This window comes from Rhinolophus ferrumequinum, chromosome 10 (genome assembly GCF_004115265.2).
Source record: "Rhinolophus ferrumequinum isolate MPI-CBG mRhiFer1 chromosome 10, mRhiFer1_v1.p, whole genome shotgun sequence".
Classification (NCBI taxonomy): domain Eukaryota; kingdom Metazoa; phylum Chordata; class Mammalia; order Chiroptera; family Rhinolophidae; genus Rhinolophus; species Rhinolophus ferrumequinum.
In genome coordinates, this window is record NC_046293.1 from 15,110,207 (window position 1) to 15,131,317 (window position 21,111).

The 21,111-nt window shown below is 38.9% G+C and overlaps 1 protein-coding gene across 1 annotated transcript in view; it reads left to right on the forward strand.

Annotated features, from left to right (window-relative positions):
- ALDH1L2 (aldehyde dehydrogenase 1 family member L2) overlaps positions 1–21,111 on the forward strand; it is a 55,563-nt gene that overhangs the window by 14,379 nt on the left and 20,073 nt on the right. The window contains exons 3-12 of the mRNA XM_033117453.1: positions 2,454–2,688; positions 5,065–5,230; positions 6,926–7,027; positions 7,231–7,320; positions 8,962–9,096; positions 10,233–10,358; positions 10,932–11,023; positions 14,286–14,433; positions 19,744–19,863; positions 20,444–20,571. Of these exons, the coding sequence (XP_032973344.1) occupies positions 2,454–2,688; positions 5,065–5,230; positions 6,926–7,027; positions 7,231–7,320; positions 8,962–9,096; positions 10,233–10,358; positions 10,932–11,023; positions 14,286–14,433; positions 19,744–19,863; positions 20,444–20,571 (1,342 nt within the window). The remainder of the gene's footprint in view (positions 1–2,453; positions 2,689–5,064; positions 5,231–6,925; positions 7,028–7,230; positions 7,321–8,961; positions 9,097–10,232; positions 10,359–10,931; positions 11,024–14,285; positions 14,434–19,743; positions 19,864–20,443; positions 20,572–21,111) is intronic.

Genomic DNA, 21,111 nt, shown 5'->3' on the forward strand with positions numbered 1-21,111 from the left:
GTTGTTTTATCATTATTATTACAGGGCTCCCATCTTGTGGTCCAAGGTAGCTTCTTCAGCCCCAACTACAAAGTTTGCAACAAGCAGGAAGACCAAGAGAAGGAGAGGGCAAGACTTGCATTAAAGGCGTAGTCCAGAAATTACACATATTACAGCTACGTGTATAGCACTGGCTAGAATTTAGTTACAGGCCTAATCTATTTGTAGTAAAGTCTGAGAAATATAGATTTTTATTCAGCATGGCTATATATTCAGCTAAATTAGAGGAATCCACTGATAAAGGATGAAGGCAGACCACTAGCAGTTTCTAACATGTATATGAACTTCAGAAGAATTGCAAGCATGTGACTCTTACACCTCCTTTCAGAGTGTGTTCTGGGAAATGAACTTTTCCCTCATCCCTGGTCCCAGGGTCAGGACCCCTTTTCCATTGGTCATGGCTATTTGGGCTCCAGGTAGAATGTAGAAAAGAAAAAGTATCAACTTATAATGTAAACTGAGAGGTAGGACAGAGTATGGTAAACAGCATATATTCTGTAATCATGAAATTAATTCTGACTGCCGCTCACTAGCTATATGACCTTGGGCAAGTTACCTAAATTCACTACGCTTCCATGGTACCCATCGCACATGGATTAAATGAGATACTGTATGTTAAGTGCTCGGCGCTGTGCCTGGTCGTTAAAAAAAAAAAAAAGACCAATAATGACAGTAACTAACTATTGTTGTCAGAATAGTCAACTAGAGCAGCCAAAAATAGCCCTAAGGTGGCCAAAAATCAATATGGGAGAACAACACTTGGATGCCTTAAGCCTGTGTTGTGCGGGAGACCCTGCTCGCTGTGCCATTTGTCATGCGGGGCGACCTGCCGGGTCTCTGGTCCCGCTCCCCACATAAGAACGCAGGATATGGTGAGGCCAAAAAGGAACACCCACGGAGCCATAAGTAGGGGAGTCATACCACTATAGTCTCACTGGAGGCTGGATTCACACGTCCTGCAACCTGCCGTCTGCTTCTCTGCCTGCCAACCAACTAACCGACCAACCGTCGCAGCCCCGGCAGTTATATCAGTAACTAATTGGCTGACTGGTTACAGCTATGATCAGTTAGCCACAGCTGACGGCCATCTACTACCGGAGCCAGTATCTTTCCATGTGAGGCCAAGAGCCTGGAAACTGCTCTGTGGGACTCTGTCCCCACAGCCTGTTTCAGTGGAATAGATTTTTAAAATGAAGCCTTCTAGGTCTCTTCCACTCCATTTTTCTTTCCCAGTCTAACCTTTCACAATTTTCTCCCATTTTCACCACTTTTTTTAAACCACCATTTATTATCCATTTTCCTATCATCCAACATTTGAGTTGTTTACAGTTTTTGGAATGTGTTATGAACATTTATATTCTGTGAACATTGTCATACGGGTCTCTCAAATTCTTCCAAATGGATTATCAAGGTGATTATCACCTTGATGACTGGAGTCCTGGGACTCATTAAGCTTCAGAATTTAGGCTTTGCAGTAGAGACATCATCCCATCGGGAATCAATGAATGTTGATCAGGTGGGGAGAAAGGTTAAGAGAACAAAACATTGCGGGTCAAAAGCCTTGGTTTAGGGTGGCTTTTTCTGGGTGTTGCCTAAAATGTACTTACTTTGTATTGATGGGAAAAATGATACTTTATTATGGAAAAAATAAAATCTGCGCTTTGGAGGGCCATTGCATTTCACACAGAAGGATGGAGTCATTCCTTTGGGAAAAAACAGTTTCCTCAGCAAAGAGCCTCAGATCTGCTCCAGTATGGCAGAACTCTTGTGGGGAGCATACATTCTCCATCATTGACCTCTCTCCTCCATGAACTTATCTGACTGGTGAATTTGGGAGAAGAAACTGGACAGGCCCAGATCAACTATTTTCTCCTTTTATCTTTTGGGATCTGCCTGGTTAGTGGGGAGAATGTGTTCTGATTTATGGTTTTCCTTGTGATAAAAGGGACATCCCCCGCCAGGAAACAGGCGTGGGAAGGGACTCGAGGTTTTTCCATTTGTGTTAGAGGCTGAGTATGTCTGGTTTGGGTGGTGCTGTATTGGCACTTGGCTCCAAATCTAAAACACAAACAAGCAAATGTTCTTTAAATGGCTGTGTCAGTAATAAAAGTATAAATTTTGATCTATAAAAGAAAAAGCTTCAGTTAAAATCTCAAAATGTTATCTAGCCACAGACTTTTGTGTTCAAATATATTACACCTTATATGCATAGATAAAAATCACATTAGCAAAATGTATGGGTTATGGTACAATTGTAACAGAATAAATCCTGGTCAGAATCTAAAGTGTTCTTCAGCAGGTTTTATTTGGAAATGTTTTTTGAAGCTGTAAAATTACAATGTGTAAATCCATAGCAATATGAAATTATGGCTTACATTATTTTTGATGGAAATAATCTTCTCTTTCATGCTCAGCTTTGGCTGCAGAGAAAGATGGGACCCCTGTGTTCAAGTTCCCTAGATGGAGAGTCAAGGGCAAGACCATAAAGGAGGTTGCAGAGGCCTACAGATCTGTGGGTGCCGAGCTAAACGTGCTGCCTTTCTGCACACAGTTCATCCCCATGGATATAATTGACAGCCCAAAGCACGGTTCCATCATTTATCACCCATCCATCCTTCCCAGGCACAGAGGAGCCTCTGCTATCAACTGGTGAGATTTTTTTTTTTAATAACAGAAAGGATAGGCCTATTTCTATTGCCTGTAATCTTTCCTGTTTTTACCTAGGTGATCAAGGAACTAAGTATGCTTGAATAATTGTGAGGTCCTGTGTGATTGCTACTATTGCGAAAACTCCCCTGAGAGCGAGAAATGCTGCATAAGCCAGAGCAGCATTTTCCAAGCATAGTCTGTGGAGTACTGGCTCTATTGGCTGCAACTAGGTATTGAGCAAACAAAGGGTCTATGGTCAGGCAAGCTTGGTTTATGCTGGATTTCTTTATCGCAGGACTTCTTAGAGTTTTGTTTGTTTGTTTGTTTGTTTGTTTTTAATTGGGGAATGTTGGGGAACATGTGTTTTTCTAGGGCCCCTCAGCTCCAAGTCGTTGTTTTCAATCTAGTTGTGGAGGGCGCAGCTCACTGACCCATGTGGGAATCGAACCAGCAACCCTGTTGTTCAGAGCCCGTGCTCTAACCAACTGAGCCATCTGGCTGCCCCTTAGAGCTTTTAATACGTGCTTTAATGTGAGGAGCAAAACCTCCAAGACAAAGTTTGAGTACACAGTGTTCCCAAGCCTATTTCACATAGAACTTCTTTTGCATAGAACATCTCAAGTACATTTCAGGAAATGCTGAATTACCTGAAATTATGTTCTTCATTGTCTGTCTTCCCCCACTGAACTTTAAGGTTCTTGAGGGAACACAAGATGAGTAAGATCTAACAATTGCCTTGCTGTATTTCCCAGTATCAGAACAATGCCTGGTACACTGTAGGTACCCAATTCCATAGGCACACGATGCTGTGGGTTGAGGTGGGCCTTTTTCACCTTCTCTCCTTTACCTGCACCTCTCCCAGATATCGCTCAGTGTCAAGTTATTGAAGAGGTGGAATATCTACACTTAGTTTAAATGTGATGAAAAACTTTTCAGTGTAAAGTCTGATTATAGAAATGATTTTTTTTTGCTCTTTAAATAGTACTGTAGTTAATATCTTTGTTCTTGTATTTTTTTCTCATTTCACATTGCTTCTACGTGCAAAATCGTTGGTTCAAAGTATATCAATATTTTCAAGGCTCTTGATAGCATAATGCCAATTAATTCCTCAATATTTCTGAAATGAGTGGTTGATTGATTGATTTTAATATGACTTGATTAATTGCTCAGAGAAGTAAAAATGATTTAGATCATGAACATGGCTGATCTAGTACTTCATACCCTGTCTGTATTAGCCTGCTCTCTGATATGCTTTTATATGTATTAGTTCACATATCCCACTTATTGTATGTAATATAAACTCCTGTAGGGCTGGCATTTTCTCTTAGGCTAAGCTTTATAAGAGCACAAAACACAAATAGTTGAATTTCAACCATCTTTTACTACAATTTATGCAGACCATCTAGAGCTACTTCTAACTCTAAGTGATGCTGATTCCTGAATTACACAACTTAAATTAATAATCAGTTCTCTTCACATTGCACTCAGTATCCTCTGTTTTATCTTCCATTGTCTTATTCTACCTAAGACAGGGTTAAGTATAATGTAAGAATTGGACCCAGGTGGGCAAAATTACTTGATGCTGTGGTAGAAAGCTGACACTAAGGAGTCGGTGAGTGGTAGTAGTGATGGACTCTAATGCCTTTTTGTGTAGACTATAAGTCATTAGCATGTGTTAACAAGACTATAGCTATAAGGATGCATAAAATAGCAGTACCATCAAGTACTGTTTGTTATGAGTTCTGACATCTCCCGGCTCTACTGTTAATTTCTCACGGTAGCTTCATTCACCATTTACTTTCCATTGTAACTACCTTGTACTTCAGTATCTCTAATTCAGGGCTTTCCCGGTGGCTCAGGCGGTTAGAGCTCCATGCTCCTAACTCCAAAGGCTGCCGGTTCGATTCCCACATGGGTCAGTGGGCTCTCAACCACAAGGTTGCCAGTTCAATTCCTCGAGTCCCGCAAGGGATGGTGGGCAGCGCCCCCTGCAACTAAGATTGAACACAGCACCTTGAGCTGAGCTGCCTCTCGGGTGGCTCAGTTGGTTGGAGCGCTTCCTCTCAACCACAAGGTTGCCGGTTTCACTCCAGCAAGGCAAGGGATAGTGGGCTGCGCCCCCTGCAACTAGAAAACGGCAACTGGATCTGGAGCTGAGTTGCGCCCTCCACAACTAAGATTGAAAGGACAACTTGAAGCTGAGCGGTACCCTCCACAACTAAGACTGAAAGGACAACAACTTGACTTGGAAAAAAGTCCTGGAAGTACATACTGTTCCCCAATAAAGTCCTGTTCCCCTTCCCCAATAAAATCTCTAATTCATCACTTTATGATATAGTTAACCGACATTTTAAGTTGAAATTCTTCTTTTCACAGGACTCTAATTATGGGAGATAAGAAAGCTGGATTTTCTGTATTCTGGGCTGATGATGGTTTAGACACAGGACCCATCCTTCTTCAGAAGTCATGTGATGTTGAACCCAATGATACAGTGGATGCACTTTATAATCGATTTCTTTTTCCTGAAGGGATCAAGGCCATGGTCAGTATATTTATGCCATCCAGAAGAATTGAGTAAACCTTTAAAGTTTTGAATTTGCTTTTCTTTTGTTGAAATTTTGCTCATATGAATTTTTACTGAAAGTATAAATCTGAAAAACAAAATTAGATTTATGTTCACCAATAGGATGGTATATTTAGGGTGGAAATCTGAACTTTAAAATTTCTTAGTCTATGAAACACTTGACCTTCTGAGAGCAGTGATCAAATGGATGAACTAGCAATCAAATGTCTTCAATTATTTTACCAAATACTTGAATCCCCAACCCTGTTTATAATAACTAATTGTAAAGAAGTGTACAGAATCTTAAGAAACTTTGCTGTGTAATTTGGACTTCTTCCAAAAGTATTTGAACTCAATCTATGTAAACAGGGTGAAATTTGGCATTGCTTTATTTATTCAGATGTGATCTGGGTAAAAAGCTCAAAGCAGGTACAGCGCAAAGTAAAAATATATTAGCCTGTAAAAATATTGAAAGATAATTTTAGTGTTACTTAATGTTTTTCAGAGTCTGATATGAGGAGTAGCAACACAGAGATTCACAGTTAGATGATATAAAGCAGCAGCCTTTGATTTAGGAGGGAGGAGAGTGGTGCTTTGTTTGTGTCATTTAATAATTTAATGACACCAAAGTTACCATTCTACCACTTACTTGTTGTATGACAATAGGCAAGTCACTTACCATCCCGGTTTCCTTATCTGTAAAATGTGGATAATACTGCCTGACTTATAGAGTTGCTATGAAAATTAAATGGCATTTATGTGAGGCATCTGGCGTGCAGTAGGTGCTCAAAATGATAAATATAATCAAAATAGTATTAGGTGTGTTCAGTGGCATTTGCTCAAACCTGGATCCTATACCCAGTCCAGATGATATTATAGCTAGAAGTGGGAAGAATGAATGAGCTGTAAACTTGGCCTTGTTCCTAGTAGATGGCTCCCTCCATGTGCTCTTGGGAGGCTGGTCATCAGCTGTGAGTATTTAGAAATCTGAGAACTTGAACTCACATAGACTTCTTAATGAGGGACAGAGGCTCTGAACTCAAGGCAAACTTAAATATGACACGGAAGAAAATGCAGGACGCATCCCAAAGGGAATCAAACTCATGAGTAGATGTCAACTTTTTAAAATTCCAGGAGTATTAAGCTAGAAAGCAAGTTGAATCACTTAAATGTAACAATGTATCACTTTCTGGAATCATCGTGATGAGCAGAAATAACCCATCATGATTTATTTTCCAATTATATTCCTGAATTTTTCATTGAATCACCAAGTGGAGGTTGAAATTTGTTTAAACAATGGAGTCATTTGAAGAGTATAGCCTTGATATTGGCAGTAGATAGACTTGGAAGCAGATCTTGCTTCTGATATATACAAGCTATCTCTGTGATCTTGAACTAGCTGTTTAATTTTTCTAAGCCTTAGTTTCCTCCTCTGTGAGACAAGAATAATAATATCCACTTTGCAGAATTGGTATGATACGTCAAGGGCTATTTTACATAAAGTAGCTACCACACTGCCTGGCACATAGATGGATCTGAAGAAATGGTGGTTATGATCATAGTCTGACTCTCTGGACAGATTTATATGTAGTAATTCTAAGTAGAAACATCAGTTAAGCAGACCTGCCATTGTTGTCCATTGGGCTGTAACACAGGTAATGTTTCTGTCTTTAGGTGGAAGCTGTCCAACTCATAGCTGATGGAAAAGCGCCTCGGATTCCCCAGACTGAAGAAGGGGCGACATATGAAGGTATCCAGAAAAAGGAAAATGCTAAGGTATTTATATCAAGTCAATAACTCATCTCAAAGTGGCCCTTTACCTTTCAGTAGTTCCTAATGTACCATTTCCTGGCCAAAATGTAGATCTCCAGGCCAGCGGGCCCCACCCCTCCTCTCTGCTACTGATGGAGAGAAATATCTCTATGACCTTTGACACTGTCAACATTAGGAGCCTCAGCCTGTGCTTTGTGCTTTCCTAGATTTCTTGGGATCAGTCTGCTGAAGTTTTACATAACTGGGTCCGAGGTCATGATAAAGTCCCTGGAGCTTGGACAGAGATAAATGGACAGGTATGTGCTAGGGACCAATTGTTTTTTCTCATGCTACCTTTTAAGAGGTATTACACGTACTCATAAGTCTAGGCACTCTCTGTGCCTTAAAGGAGACTCTCTGTCTTCCTTTGGTCATGAAGAGGGTCTGTGATTCTGGGAATTTGTGACCTACTAAAAGAAAGCACCCCTCTTTACTAAGCATGTGTCGAGCCCTTGGTGTGAAGCAGGCTCTCGGCACGGCTTCTGCTCTCCAGGAGCCTGCGGTTTTATGGGAAAAGCAGAGAAGTGAATAAACACTCAGAATGCAGCAAGACAGCTACACAGACTTGAGGCCCAGACTTGGGTGTGTTAGGAACCGCCTCCTAGAAAAGCTGACCTATCTGCTTTTAGGTCAACAGGTGGAGAAGAAGAAAAAGAGGTAAAGACCCAGAGACAGAAAATGTATTACCCAGTCAAATACTCACAATGATGCCAGAGCCTCAGGTGTGGGGAGCAGGTGTGTGGAAGTCACAGGAGAGATGAGGCAGGGGTGGGGGAGCAGGGACAGGAGCTTTCTGATCCCTGGGGAACCTCAATTCAACTCAGGTTCTCAGGTTTCACCACTTCTGAGAGGTTTCCTAATCTCCCAGGCCCAGCCTGGTGGGGTTGCGTGTCTGCCCTCTGTTCCAACAATGCCCTGCCTACCCTCTGACATAGCATAGTATGTACTGTAAGTGTTTTTTTATCTATCCCTCTTCTCCCACTAGACTATGAACCCCTTGGGAGCAAGGGCTTCCTGTTATTGTCTTGATAATCTCAACATTTAAGCAGATTCTTAGTGCATATTAGGTGCCAATAAAAATAGGCAGGATCAATGAAGGACCAAGGGAGCAAGTTCAGTGCAGTGGTTAAGAGTGTGGAATCTGAAGCCATAATGTTACAGTTAAAATTCTGGCTCTGCCGTTATTTGCTGTATAACCTTGGACAGCTTACCCATTGGGTGCCTTGGTTTCCTTATTGTAAAATGGGACTAATAATAGCATTTCCCTTATGTTATGTGTTATTGTGAAGATTAAATGAGTTAAATACATGTTAATTCGTGAAAGTACATACTTGGTCCCTGCCATAAAATAAGTATTCAGTAAATGTCAACTATTACAGTGCTCAATAAATTATAGCTGATAGTCATAGAATTATAATAGATCAGTGTCAAGTTCTCTTGATTACAGTCTAGATCCAGCCCTGTTTCCATGAACTGACCACAAAGCACCCTGTATTTCCCATCAATAATCCCACTGCATGGTTTTAGTCTGCATCTATCCTCACTGACCCCCCCCACCAGCACCTCCACTCCCCTCAAAAACCCTACCTCAAGCTGCAAAGTCTGTGAGAGCTATTTATCTCCTTCTCCTTTGTATCAATGTGAACAAATGATAAATGTATTCTCATGTTGTCTGGATGTTGGGCAGGTTTGAAACTCTTCAGTCATACATTCACAGACTATCTCTTGCTTTGTGTCATTTCTACAGATGTTTGATACAGTCTCGCACATTGGAGTGTCCCCATTTTATCATAAATGACAATTCCAGTTTTTTGCAGGGAGTGAGTACTACTTGCATACAGCGCTGTTCATATGTGTAACTTCCTCATTTCACAATCTGGGTTTGATCTCTTTATTAGATGGTCACATTCTATGGTTCATCGTTACTGAATAGCTCTGTGCCTCCTGGAGAACCACTGGAAATTAAAGGTGCCAAGAAGCCTGGTCTTGTTACCAAAAATGGACTTGTTCTTTTTGGTAACGATGGAAAAGCAGTGAGTGTTCAATCCAGTCACCTATAAAATAATTTTTTGGGTTTCCTTCTATAACCCAAACTATTAAGGGAATATCTTTCACAAGGTAATCTAGCTTTGTGGTGGGATGCAGGAAGCTCAAGATACCCGCCCCATTTCACCCTGAGGATGAGCTGGTTCTTTGTGCCTGGATGAGAACAAGGCTCCCCAGGGTCCCAAGAACCTGCACAGTCTGTTTCGTGATACACTGGAAAGAGCTTGGAATTTAGTCGGGAAACAGGATGTGAATCCCTGCTCTGCCACTTAACTGGTCTTGGGCAGGACGCGTCTCGCCTCTGAGTCTGTTTCTCCATTAAAAACAGAATAATCCCATCTGTCTGCCTTCCCATTGCCAGAGTCTGGGAGGAACAAATGAGATGGACCTGGCCCGCTTCAGTTGTTTCTTGCCTTTGCCTCAGCAGGCAGGTGCCCACCCACACTGCCTGTGCTTGGGAGTGCGGGCTCTGGCCTCAGTGGGCGCTTGGGCAGCTTCTCCCAAAATAAAGCAAAAGGGAATTTACTGCTTTCAGATACTTTCTAGTAGTTTGTAGAACAGATCAGTTATTAAGATTGTAGGCATCAGGATTCAGCTAGTTCTGGGTTGTAATGCCAGCTCTGTTACTTACCAGCTGTGTGGTGTTGGGCAAAACCTCGTTGAGCCTCCGTTTCCTCCTCAGTAAAATGGGGATAATAACGGCACCTGCCTCCCTCAGGATTTATGAGATTAAATAAGATACTTCTGCACATATAGAGTTAGCACAGTGCATGCTACAGAATAAGTGTTCAGATGGCAGTAATAGTGGTAGTCATAGTAACTACAGTAGGTTTTAGTAGTGCAAACACCTACATCCAAATGTCAATTGTTTACTGGCTTATCCATTTTGAGATGTACGAGTATCTCCCTTTAGACTTAACTTTCTCCTGTCTGCTGCCATTATTAAAATACCATTTCAGTCCTTTTACACCTAATGGTGAGTGCTCTTAATCCATATTTTTGTACTTTCCAAATAAGCTGGTCCTTAGACTCATGTAGCCTAGGTGACTTCTTCTCCCAATAACCTCACTTTTGAATTGCCCAAATCCTCAAGTTTTCTGCTTGTTTTGTTGCTGTTTTGTAGCTGATGGTGAGAAATCTGCAGTTTGAAGATGGAAAAATGATTCCTGCCTCTCAGTACTTTTCAGCGGGCGAGACCTCAGTGTTAGAACTTACAGCCGAGGAGGTGAAGGTGGCGGAGACCATCAAGGTGAGCATGTCATGTCCTCAATATTCCTCTTACATTGGGAAACTGAAGCATTTTTGTACCTGGCAGCATGAGTCCTCGAAGTAGCGGGGACGGAATTTTATTTCCTCGTTTTCGCATTAGCTACAATAGGAAATCAACCCCCAAATTTATATGCAAATTTCTTTTTCATTCACATAAATAACCCAAAGCAGTGTTAGGTTGTCATGGGGATTAGCTGTGAAGCTGGAACAGAAGGATTAGAGGTGGAGTCACTCTTGGACTCAGCCTCTGCTATCTTCAAGGTCACCCTGGGGGTCATCTCCATTGTAGACAACCAAGAAGGGCAAAAGAGCACATAGAGAATTGTGTGAGGGAGGTTTCTCATGGCCAACACTTGGAGTGCCAGTCACTTCCACTCATATCGTATTCATTGCCTAGAAGTCAGTCATATGGCTCATCTAACTTGAAGAGACGCTGAGAAATGTAGTCAAGCCATGTACTCAAGAAGAAGAAATAGGTTTGGTGAAGAGCTAGCCAGTCTCTGCCAGTGTTCTACATGGCACATCCCTCATAAAACTTATGCTTGTTGTGTAGGTCATCTGGGCTGGAATTTTAAGCAACGTCCCTGTTATTGAAGACTCAACAGACTTCTTTAAATCTGGAGCAAGCTCAATGGATGTTGTCAGGTAAAACCACCACCTTATTGATTCACACCCCTCCACCAGGGATTCTGACTTTGACTTTGAAAATCAAATCTAAATCCTTTGCTCTGGACGTACATAATTACTCTATCCTACCTGTCTACTATCTCTCTCTTTCCTTCATCCTTGTTAGTTTGTTTGTTCCCACGGTCAGAGACACGTATATCTGTTCCTTCTCTTTGTTGCTAACCAGGGCTTGTTTTCATATTTCCTATATACCTAGAAAACCAACCCTTCTAATTGCTTGTTTCTTTTAAAATTTTCTCTTCATATTTCTTACCTGGTTTTCCTCCAATATGACATTGGAATCGGATGTTCTGGGTAAGAACGTTAAACAGGAATTTCCTATATAGTCTGATTCAGAAGGATACCTGACATTAATTACACTTCCCACCAAAATCTTCTTTTCCTGTTCCCCCAAATTACCCAGTAAAATATATCGAGCATGAGGACTATCAGGCAATTTGCAAGAGTAAGGATCATCACTGTATAGAAAGAATTTCTAAAAAAAAAAAAGAAAGAAAGAAAGAAAGAAAGAAAGAAAGAAAGAAAGAAAGAAAGAAAGAAAGAAAGAAAGAAAGGAAAAGGGAAAAGAGGGAGGGAGGGAGGGAGGGAGGGAGGGAGGGAGGGAGGGAGGGAGGGAGGGAGGGAGGAAGGAAGGAAGAAAGAAAGAAAAAGAAAAAGAAAAGAAAAAAAGAATTTCTCCACAGAGGTTTACAGCGAGTTGAGTCCCAGAAAAGTCCCTCTCTATGGCACAAAGAGTATACCAGGGTCCTAATAATGAAGAGTATTGCAGAGGTGTTTTTTTCTTTGCGGGCTACACTATGGCCACTCACTAATTAAACACGATAAAGAATATTACTCCTCTTGGCCTAATATATCATTTTGACACACTGAGCATTCTTGATAAATGTTCTGTTTATTCATTTATTCACTCATTTATATAATAAAATTTATTGAACACTGACTACATATCAGGAACAGATTTTTTTTGCACTGGGTATACAGTCATGAACAAGACAAGATCCCCTGATTCATGAAGCTTTTTTATTCTAGTGATCAAAAACAATCATCTCAAGAACAAATATCATTATTAAAAGTTAAGAGTTTTGGTTCCTCAAACTACAGATTTCTCAGCTATGATTCATGACTTACCAGAAACTTCTAACTTGCTCAACTAAAGATATCAAAATTGTCCTTTTAGTACTTTTTCTTATTGCTAGCAAGAGATTCCTGCAGGAATTACTCATTTCCTGTTTGAGTGTCTGACTTACCGTAATCATCTGATACTATTATTTTGAACTAGCAAGGTGCCTCATCTGTTTTAGAGAATAAATGACTGAACAACAACTGTGGCAGGCTTTCTATACTGCGTCTAATACACATTTCTATTCAAGAAATGCCAAATAACAGCTGTCATTTGAAAAATTAACAATGAAAAATCAAAGGATTGGAAAACACTTCAAAAATCGTATGACCTATGGTTCTAGTTAGTACCTATATTAACCATGTAATAAAAATAAATGTTTGTTTTTATTTTTATGCATAGTCTATAGAAAATATTCTATAATATGACTTGTTTCTCATAATCTTTACAGTTAGGAAATTTCCTTTATTTTTTAATTCCTTGAGTACATTTGAAAGGAAAGGAACTGATTTTATGAGCCCCTTATTAGCTACCTTGCATTGTAAGTAATTAAAATATTTTTGCCTTTATTTCTTTTCTTCTTAGTCATGTATAATGTTAAAAACAAAAAAAATTGCCACTGTCTTTCAAGACAGCTTTTTAGTTTTTCCTCCCAGTCTTATAAATTTCTCTGATTATTATCATAGAAGATCTTGTACGATATAAATCAGTATATGACATACGAGGTCTGGCAATTAAGTTCACGAACTTGCCACCGTGCACTTACATTGGCAGCACTGTACAAGCAACTTGGTAAGGTTTTATAACCTTGGTACATCAGTGTCTCATAGCTGTGCTCGTGTCAACATGTGGCGGTGTCTTTCTGAGTGGCGTTCGTTACTGTTATGTGTTGTTGTGTGCCGACGAGAATGTCTGAGCTTGGACAGCATTAAATTTCTTGTTAAACTTGGCAAGAGTGGAAGTGAAATCAGGGACATGTTAGTCCAAGTTTATGGGGATAATGCCATGAAGAAAACAGCAGTGTACAAACGGATTAAATGTTTTTCTGAAGGGAGAGAATGCATCACTGGTGAAGAGAGGTCAGGCGGCCAGTAATGAGGAGAACTGACGAAAACATTGCAAAAATTCATCAAATTGTGCGTCAAAATCATCGGCTAACTGTGAGAAGCATAGCAGACCAAGTAAACATCAATAAACAGGAAATTCTTAACTGAAAATTTTGGTATGAGAAAGGTGTGTGCAAAAATGGTCCCGAAGGAGCTCACTGATGAACAAAAGCAAAGGAGAGTCGAAGTTTGCCAAGACCTTTTGGAGAGGCAAGACAATGTTTTGTGCAGTGTTATCACTGGTGGTGAAACATGGGTGTACCAGTATGACCCTGAAACAAAGTGTCAAAGTGCACAATGGAAGTCAGCCAATTCTCCATAACCAAAAAATTCCGTCAGTCCAAATCAAGAGTCAAAACAATGTTGCTAATCTTTTTTGATATCAGAGGGATTATTCATTATGAATTGGTACCAACTGGACAAGCAGTTAACCAAGTTTACTATTTGGAAGTGCTGAAAAGGCTTCGTGAAAAAGTTAGACGAAAACAACTTGAACTTTTTGCCAACAATTCATGGCTCTTGCATCACAACAATGCACCAGTTCACACAGCACTGTCTGTGAGGGAGTTTTTAGCCAGTAAACAAAGAACTGTATTGGAACACCCTCCCTACTCACCTGATCTGGCCCCCAACGACTTCTTTATTTACCCAGAGATAAAGGAAATATTGAAAGGAAGACATTTTGATGACATTCAGGACATCAAGTGTAATACAATGACAACTCTAATGGCCATTCCAGAAAAAGAGTTCCAAAATTGCTTTGAAGGGTGGAGTAGGCACTGGCATCAGTACATAGCTTCCCAAGAGGAGTACTTCAAAGGTATTGTAGTGATATTCGGCAATAAGGTCTGTAGTACTTTTTCTAGGATGAGTTCGTGAAGTTAATTGTCAGGTCTCATAAGTCTTACTTCAAAGCAATTTGAAATATGTAATAATACAGTGCCCCTAAACCCTTTAAAAACATGTAAGTAACATGTGCTGGACTTACTTTAAGGCTGGTTGAAGAGATCAGACAGAAATGTGGAGGGCTTCAGTTACAAAATGAAGATGTCTATATGGCCACCAAGTTTGAAGACTTCATCCAAAAAGTCGTGAGGAAACTGAGAGGAGAAGATCAGGAAGTGGAACTAGTAGTAGATTATGTAAGTATTTCCATGGTGTTTAAAATCTAAATCATTAAGATCCTTAGATTATAAAAGAATGCTTTGTTTTTTATCTATTTGCTTTTACATTTATAACCTCTTAAAAATAACAATTTTTTGAGATATAATTCAGATACCATAAAATTTACCCTTTTAAAATGTAGAATTCAGTGGTTTTTAGTATATTCACAGAGTTGTGCAACCATTACCACTATTTGATTACGGAACACTTTTATCTCCCCAAAAAGAAACCCTGTATCCACTGGCAGTCATTCTTTGCTCTCCTCCTCCAGCCTCTGGCCCCTAGAAACCACTAATTTACTTTCTGTCTCTATGGATTTGCTTATTATGGACATTTCATATAAATGGAATTATATAATTTATGGCCTTTTGCATCTGGCTTCTTTCACTTAGCATAATGTAGTGTTCACGGTTCATCCTTGTTCCTTTTGCTGTCCAAATAATATTTCATTGGGAGGATACACCACATTTTGTTTATCCATTCCTCAGATGATGTACATTTGGGTTATTTCTACTTTCTCACTATTGTAAACAATATTGCTATGAAAATTCATGTTTTTGTATGAACGTATGTTCTCAGTTCTCTTGGCTATATATTTAGGAGTGGAATTGAGGAGTTATATGGTAACTCTGAGTTTAACTTTGAGGAACTACCACACTCTTTTCCAAAATGGTAACACCATTTTGCAATTCCACTAATAATCCCACTAACAATTCTCCATGTCCTCACCAACATTTGCTATTGTCTGTCTTTTCTCTTTTAGCTGTCCTTACAGGTATGAAGTGATATTTCATTGTGGTTTTGATTTACATTTCCCTGATGACTAGTGACAAACATCTTTTCATGTGCTTATTGGCCATTTCTGTATCTTCTTTGGAGAAATGTCTATTCAAGTCTTTTGCCCATTTTTAATAAGTATGTTTATTTTTTTAATTTTTGAGTTGTAAGGAGCCTTTGTACATCTTGAATACTAGACCCTAATCAGATCTATGATTTGTAAATATTTTCTTCCATTCTGTGGTCTTTCTTTTTACTTTTTTGTAGGGTCCTGTGACACACACAAGTTTTAAAATTTGAGTAACTCTAATGTATCTATTTGTTCTTTTGCCACTTGTGCTTCTATATGTCTTGTTTTATACCTTTTGTGCTGTTCTGTTCTGCCTTTACTGCTTTCTTTGGTATAAAATGGATATTGTCTTCTATGCCAGTTTAATCCCTTGTTGTTTCTTGTACTATATATTTTTCGTTGTTTTCTTAGTGGTTAGCTTGAGGATTACAATAGACATTTTTGCTTAAAATATTCTAGTACAGTTAATACCAACTTAATACCAATAGCATAGAAAAACTTTGCTGCAATATAGCTCTGTTCCCTACCCCCTCATTTCTGCTATTGTCATACATATTGTCATATTGTCATACAAGTTGCATCTTTATACATTATAAGCTCACCAACATAGTTTTATAATTATTGCTTTATGCAATTGTCTTTTAAATCAGATAGAAGAAAAGAATTAAAAACAAAAAATGCATCTATGCTGACTTTTATATTTACCTTTGTTAGTGTTTTTTATTTCTTCCTGTAGATTTAAGTTACTGTCCAGTGTCCTTACATTTCAGCCAGCAGGACACTGTTTAGTACTTTTTAAGAGCAATGTGCTAGCAATGCATTCTCTCAGTTTTTGTTTGTTTGGGAATGACTTAATTTCTCTTTTGTTCTTGGAAGATATTTTTGCTGTATATGGAATTTTTCATTGACAGTCGTTTTTTTTTTTCTTCCAGCATTTTGAATATGTCATCCTATTGCTTTTTTACCTCCACAGTTTCTGAGGTTAAGTCATTTATTAATTTTATTTAGGATCTCTTTTATATGATGAGTTGCTTCTCTTTTGCTGCTTTCACGATTCCCTCTTTGTTGTGAGAAAGACAAATACGATATGATCTCACTTATATGTGGAATCTAAAGAACAAAATAAATGAACAAACAAAACAGAAATAGACTCAGAGATATAGAAAAAAACAACAACTGATAGTTGCTAGATGGGAAGGGGGTTGGTGATGGAGGAGCAGGTGAAGGGATTAGAAAGTACAAATTAGTAGTCATGCGGCTATGAAACACAGTATGGGGAATATAATCAATAATGTTGTAAAGATTATGTGGGGTGCCAGATGGACTTATCAGGGAGATCACTTCATGGACTGTGTAGATGCCTGACCACTGCACTATACACCTGAAGCTGAAGTTAAATAATATTGAATGTCAACTATAATTATATACACATATGTATATGTGGTCACGGGGTGTGGAGTACAGTGTAGGGAATATAATCAATGGTCTAGTAACAGCTATATAAGATGATAGAGGGGTAGTGGGTTGGGCGGTATCGCTTTGTGAGGGATGTAAATGTCTAACTATTACAATGCTTTGTACACCTGAAACTAATTGGAAAAAAAAGATTCCCTCGTTGTCTTTGAATTTGACTATTTTATTATGATGTATCTGGGATGGACATTTTTGAGTTTATCCTACTTGGAGTTTATTGAGCTTCTTGGATGTGCAGATTAATGTTTTTCATCAGATTTGGGACATTGTAAGCCATTATTTCTTCAAGTATTCTTTTTGCCCCTTTCCCATCTGCCTCCTCTCCTTCTGGGACTCCCGTTATGCATGTATCAGTATATTTGATGGTCTCCCATAGGTCTCTGAGGCTCTGTTCATTTTTCTTTATTCTTTTTCCTACCTGTTTCTCAGATTGGATAGCTCTGTTGAATTGTCTAGTTTTCTAATTCTTTCCTCTGCCTGCTTGAATCTACTATTGAGCCCCTCTAGTGCATTTTTAAATTTCAGTTACTGCAATTTTCAACTCCAGAATTTCTATTTGATTCTTTTTAAAAAATAATTCTTAGCTCTTTATTGATATTCTCTATTTGGTAAGACATTGTTCTCTTAATTTCTTTTAATTTTTTTAAACATAGTTTCCTTTAGTACTTTGAACATATTTATAAAAGCTTATTTAAAATCTTTGTCTAGTAAATTTAATGTCTCATCTTCTTCAGGAATGGTTTCTATTGACTGCTTTTATTCCCTCTGTGTATGAGCATTTCTTTCCTGTGTCTTTGCACATCTTATAATCTTTAGTTGAAAACCAACCATTTTTAATAATAGATGTGGCAACTCTGGAAATCAGACACCCTATCCACCTTCACAGGGATTGTTGTGGTTGCTGATTATTGTTGCTTCTTCCTTATTTAATGAGTTTCTTGGACTAATTCTGTAAAGCCTACATTCTTTGTTGTTTGCCACCATTGAAGTCTCTCCTCAGTTAACTTTGTGGTCAGCTAATGATTGGACATAGATTTCCTTAAATTTATTTGAACCAATAAGTCTCCCAGCCCTTACAGAGGGGCTCTGTGTGTGTTGTGGTATACCTTTGAAGCTTCACCAGGCAGTTTGCAACTCTGCTTTAGTCTTCACACACTTCATACTTGCACAAAGCTTCAGGTCAGCCAGAGGTAAGAGATTAGGGCTTTCTCAGGTCTTTCCTGGGAAAGCTCTGTACATATGTTGCCCTTCTAGGTTCCCAGGAATATCTCAGAGCTTCTTGAAGCTTCCTGTGGATATCTCATGCCTGTTTTTATTTTAAGTTTTTTGGTCACACATTTGTTAGCTCCAATCGGTATTACTGCCTTGGGCAGGTGCCACGTTAAACTATTGCCACTGACTATTTTGGATAAACAGGGATAAGGCTGTTTGTGCACAGCAAGCTCTGAGTTAAATACAGACAAGCCCTGAGGTTGGAGCTTTTCAGGAAGCTTCCAGGCCAAATAGTAATAACTCTCTAGGGATGAGGCTTTTGGAGAGCTCCAGACCCATTTTCCCCCCTCCAGTGGCTAGTAGGCTGCTGGTTTTCACAGCTACCATACTTTCAAGGATATTGATTTTCAAGTTACTGTAGAGCTTTCAAGAAAGAGATGGGAATAGGGCAAATTAGTATGCCACAAACTCACTGTTCTTACAGAGATTCTGCTGTTTTTCTTGAATAGATTGATTCTTGTATACCTTTGATTTAATTCTAGAATTCTGAGTAAAATGATTTTGACAGTATTTTCTAGCGTTCTCATTGCTTTTATGAAGGAGTGGATTTTTGGAGGTCCTTAATCCACTATTCCAGAAGTGCTTCCCGTACATTTGTATTTCATAAGTTAAGTAAACTTAGAAAGCAGTTTAGTGCCATCTGGTTAAGAACGTTAATTTTGGAGTCAGACCAATCTAGGTTAAAATCTAAGTAACATTGATTACTAGCTATGTGACATTTGGCAAGTTACTTAGCTTCTCTTCCTTAGCACCTCATAGGATTGTTGAGATTATCAAATTAGATAATATAGGTAAGACACTTAGCATATTCCAGGGATGATGAGTTTAGAAAACTGGACTATATACAGAGACTGAACACATCAATTCAGATGAAGCTTCCTTTATTATATCCTGCATAAACACATGGAAATATTTCATGGAATATGAGTACTTGGTTTGGAAAGGGCAAGATGCCCTATTGCTATTTTTTGTTTCTTTGTAAGCATCATAAATTTCTCTAAATGAAATGATTTTTTAAATCATTAATTTCCTTTTAAATACCTTGTATTGATATGGCAATTTATGCCAATAATGTTCTTTCACATGTGTTATCTCAATTATTCCTCATAACAGCTGTATGAAGCAGGTATTACTTTCCCATTTTATTGTTAAAAAAAAACAAGGTTCATGGAAGTTAATAATGGACTAACCTCAATTCACTTACTAGCTGATAGTAGAGAGTACAATTTAGGCAACACATATGTAAGAGAGAGAATTTGAAAATGGGGAGGAACATAAGGAAAGAAAACTTAAAATGGCACCAGTGTAAAAAGAAACCTGACAAAAGCAATTTCCGGACTTTAAATGAAAGCAATGGCTGCACTGTACAGATGTTGCCACTAGGTGGTGGTATTTCCATTATCTGTCTGTCTTTGGAGTTAATCTTTGATCTGTATAAGGAAGAAAGTCAGATCTTCGTAAAGCCCAGCCTAGAGCTTTTTGGTCACCGCAGGTGCTAAAGCACCTGCCTGAGTGGCTAATCTGAGCATCAAAAGTCCCAAATCTTACATACGCTTGTCTCTTCTGGACAGTAGGAACTAGAATCCCATTGACTTAACTTCTCCCTCAGCATTAGTAAGTTTCTTTGTTGCTATTTGATATCAAATATGTAAGCACAGGAATCCACTGAATCTATTAATATAATTCTCTCTCTTAGGTTTCAAAGGAGGTCAATGAAATGACAGTAAAAATGCCATATCAGTGTTTCATAAATGGACAGTTCACAGATGCTGACGACGGAAAGACTTACGACACTATCAACCCAACAGACGGCTCTGTGAGTAATTAGTTGGTGTGCCTAGTGACCATTGGTCATGGAGTTTTCGTTTATAGTACACAGTTGTAAAACAGACAGTCTTGAGAAGTACCTTTATTCTATCGCTCTGCCTCCGAGCACTTAATATAAATGTACTTCATGCATTTCTTTCAACTATTCAATTCTGGCACTGGCTGCTGTTAACCTATTTTATAGAATGAATATTTATGGTGAGTTTAGACAGATAGCTATACACATACATATCAGAGGCACACCTCTCTAGAAAGCTATATGTGGGAAAAAATTTCGTACTTTACAAACTCATGGCAGGAAACTCAGCTTCCCTAAGGCACTAGAAGAAATAGTTATAGTTTTTCTAAATGTGTCTTTCCATAAAGTAGTGTGACTTGAGATGTACCACATTTCAGGCTTACAATTTTCATGTTAAAATTGTTTCTTTTTCATTACTATATCATTGGATATATTGGTTATCCATCATAAAATTCTCTGGATTTTATAATACAATATTAATTCCAAGGAGCATAGTTATGTACCTCTTTATATTAATAACCTATAACTATTTTTACTCATCTTGAAATAGACAATATGCAAAGTGTCCTATGCTTCTTTGGTGGATGTTGATAAAGCAGTAGCAGCAGCGAAAGATGCCTTTGAAAACGGTGAATGGGGAAGAATGAATGCAAGAGAGAGAGGAAGGTTGATGTACAGGTATGGTTTTTAACAATGAAAGTCTGCAAACGTTGATATTGACTCACATTGCCGAGATTTAAAATGGTTCTTGAAACATTTTAGTATGCACCTGTTATATATATTCTGTTACTTACATCATATAAAATTTAATATATGTGAGTTCCTGATTTTTGTACTATTGCTTCTATTATTCAGGGTCCCAGCAGGAAAAGACATTTAATAAAGGACTATTTACAGTGACATGGGCAAGGTCAAGGGATAATGAAGTACCCAGGCAGGGGTGGCGACAAGGGATAGCTACCACCACTCCAAGGTCTGCAGGGACAGAGGAAGATGCTGTGACTAGAATCTGACAAGATCTGAAGCTATAGGAGAAGACCACACTACAGTGGTTTGGGGTAGAGGAACACGGCAGCTGCTGAACCACAGCCCATCTCTGAGGCAGCCAGGGCATTCGAATCCCCGATGACTTTTACCTCCAGGTTACCAGTCTTCTAGAAATATTGCCCATTGAACTTTCGTTGGCCGAGCCCAGGGAGAGAGCAAGAAAGCCAAGTG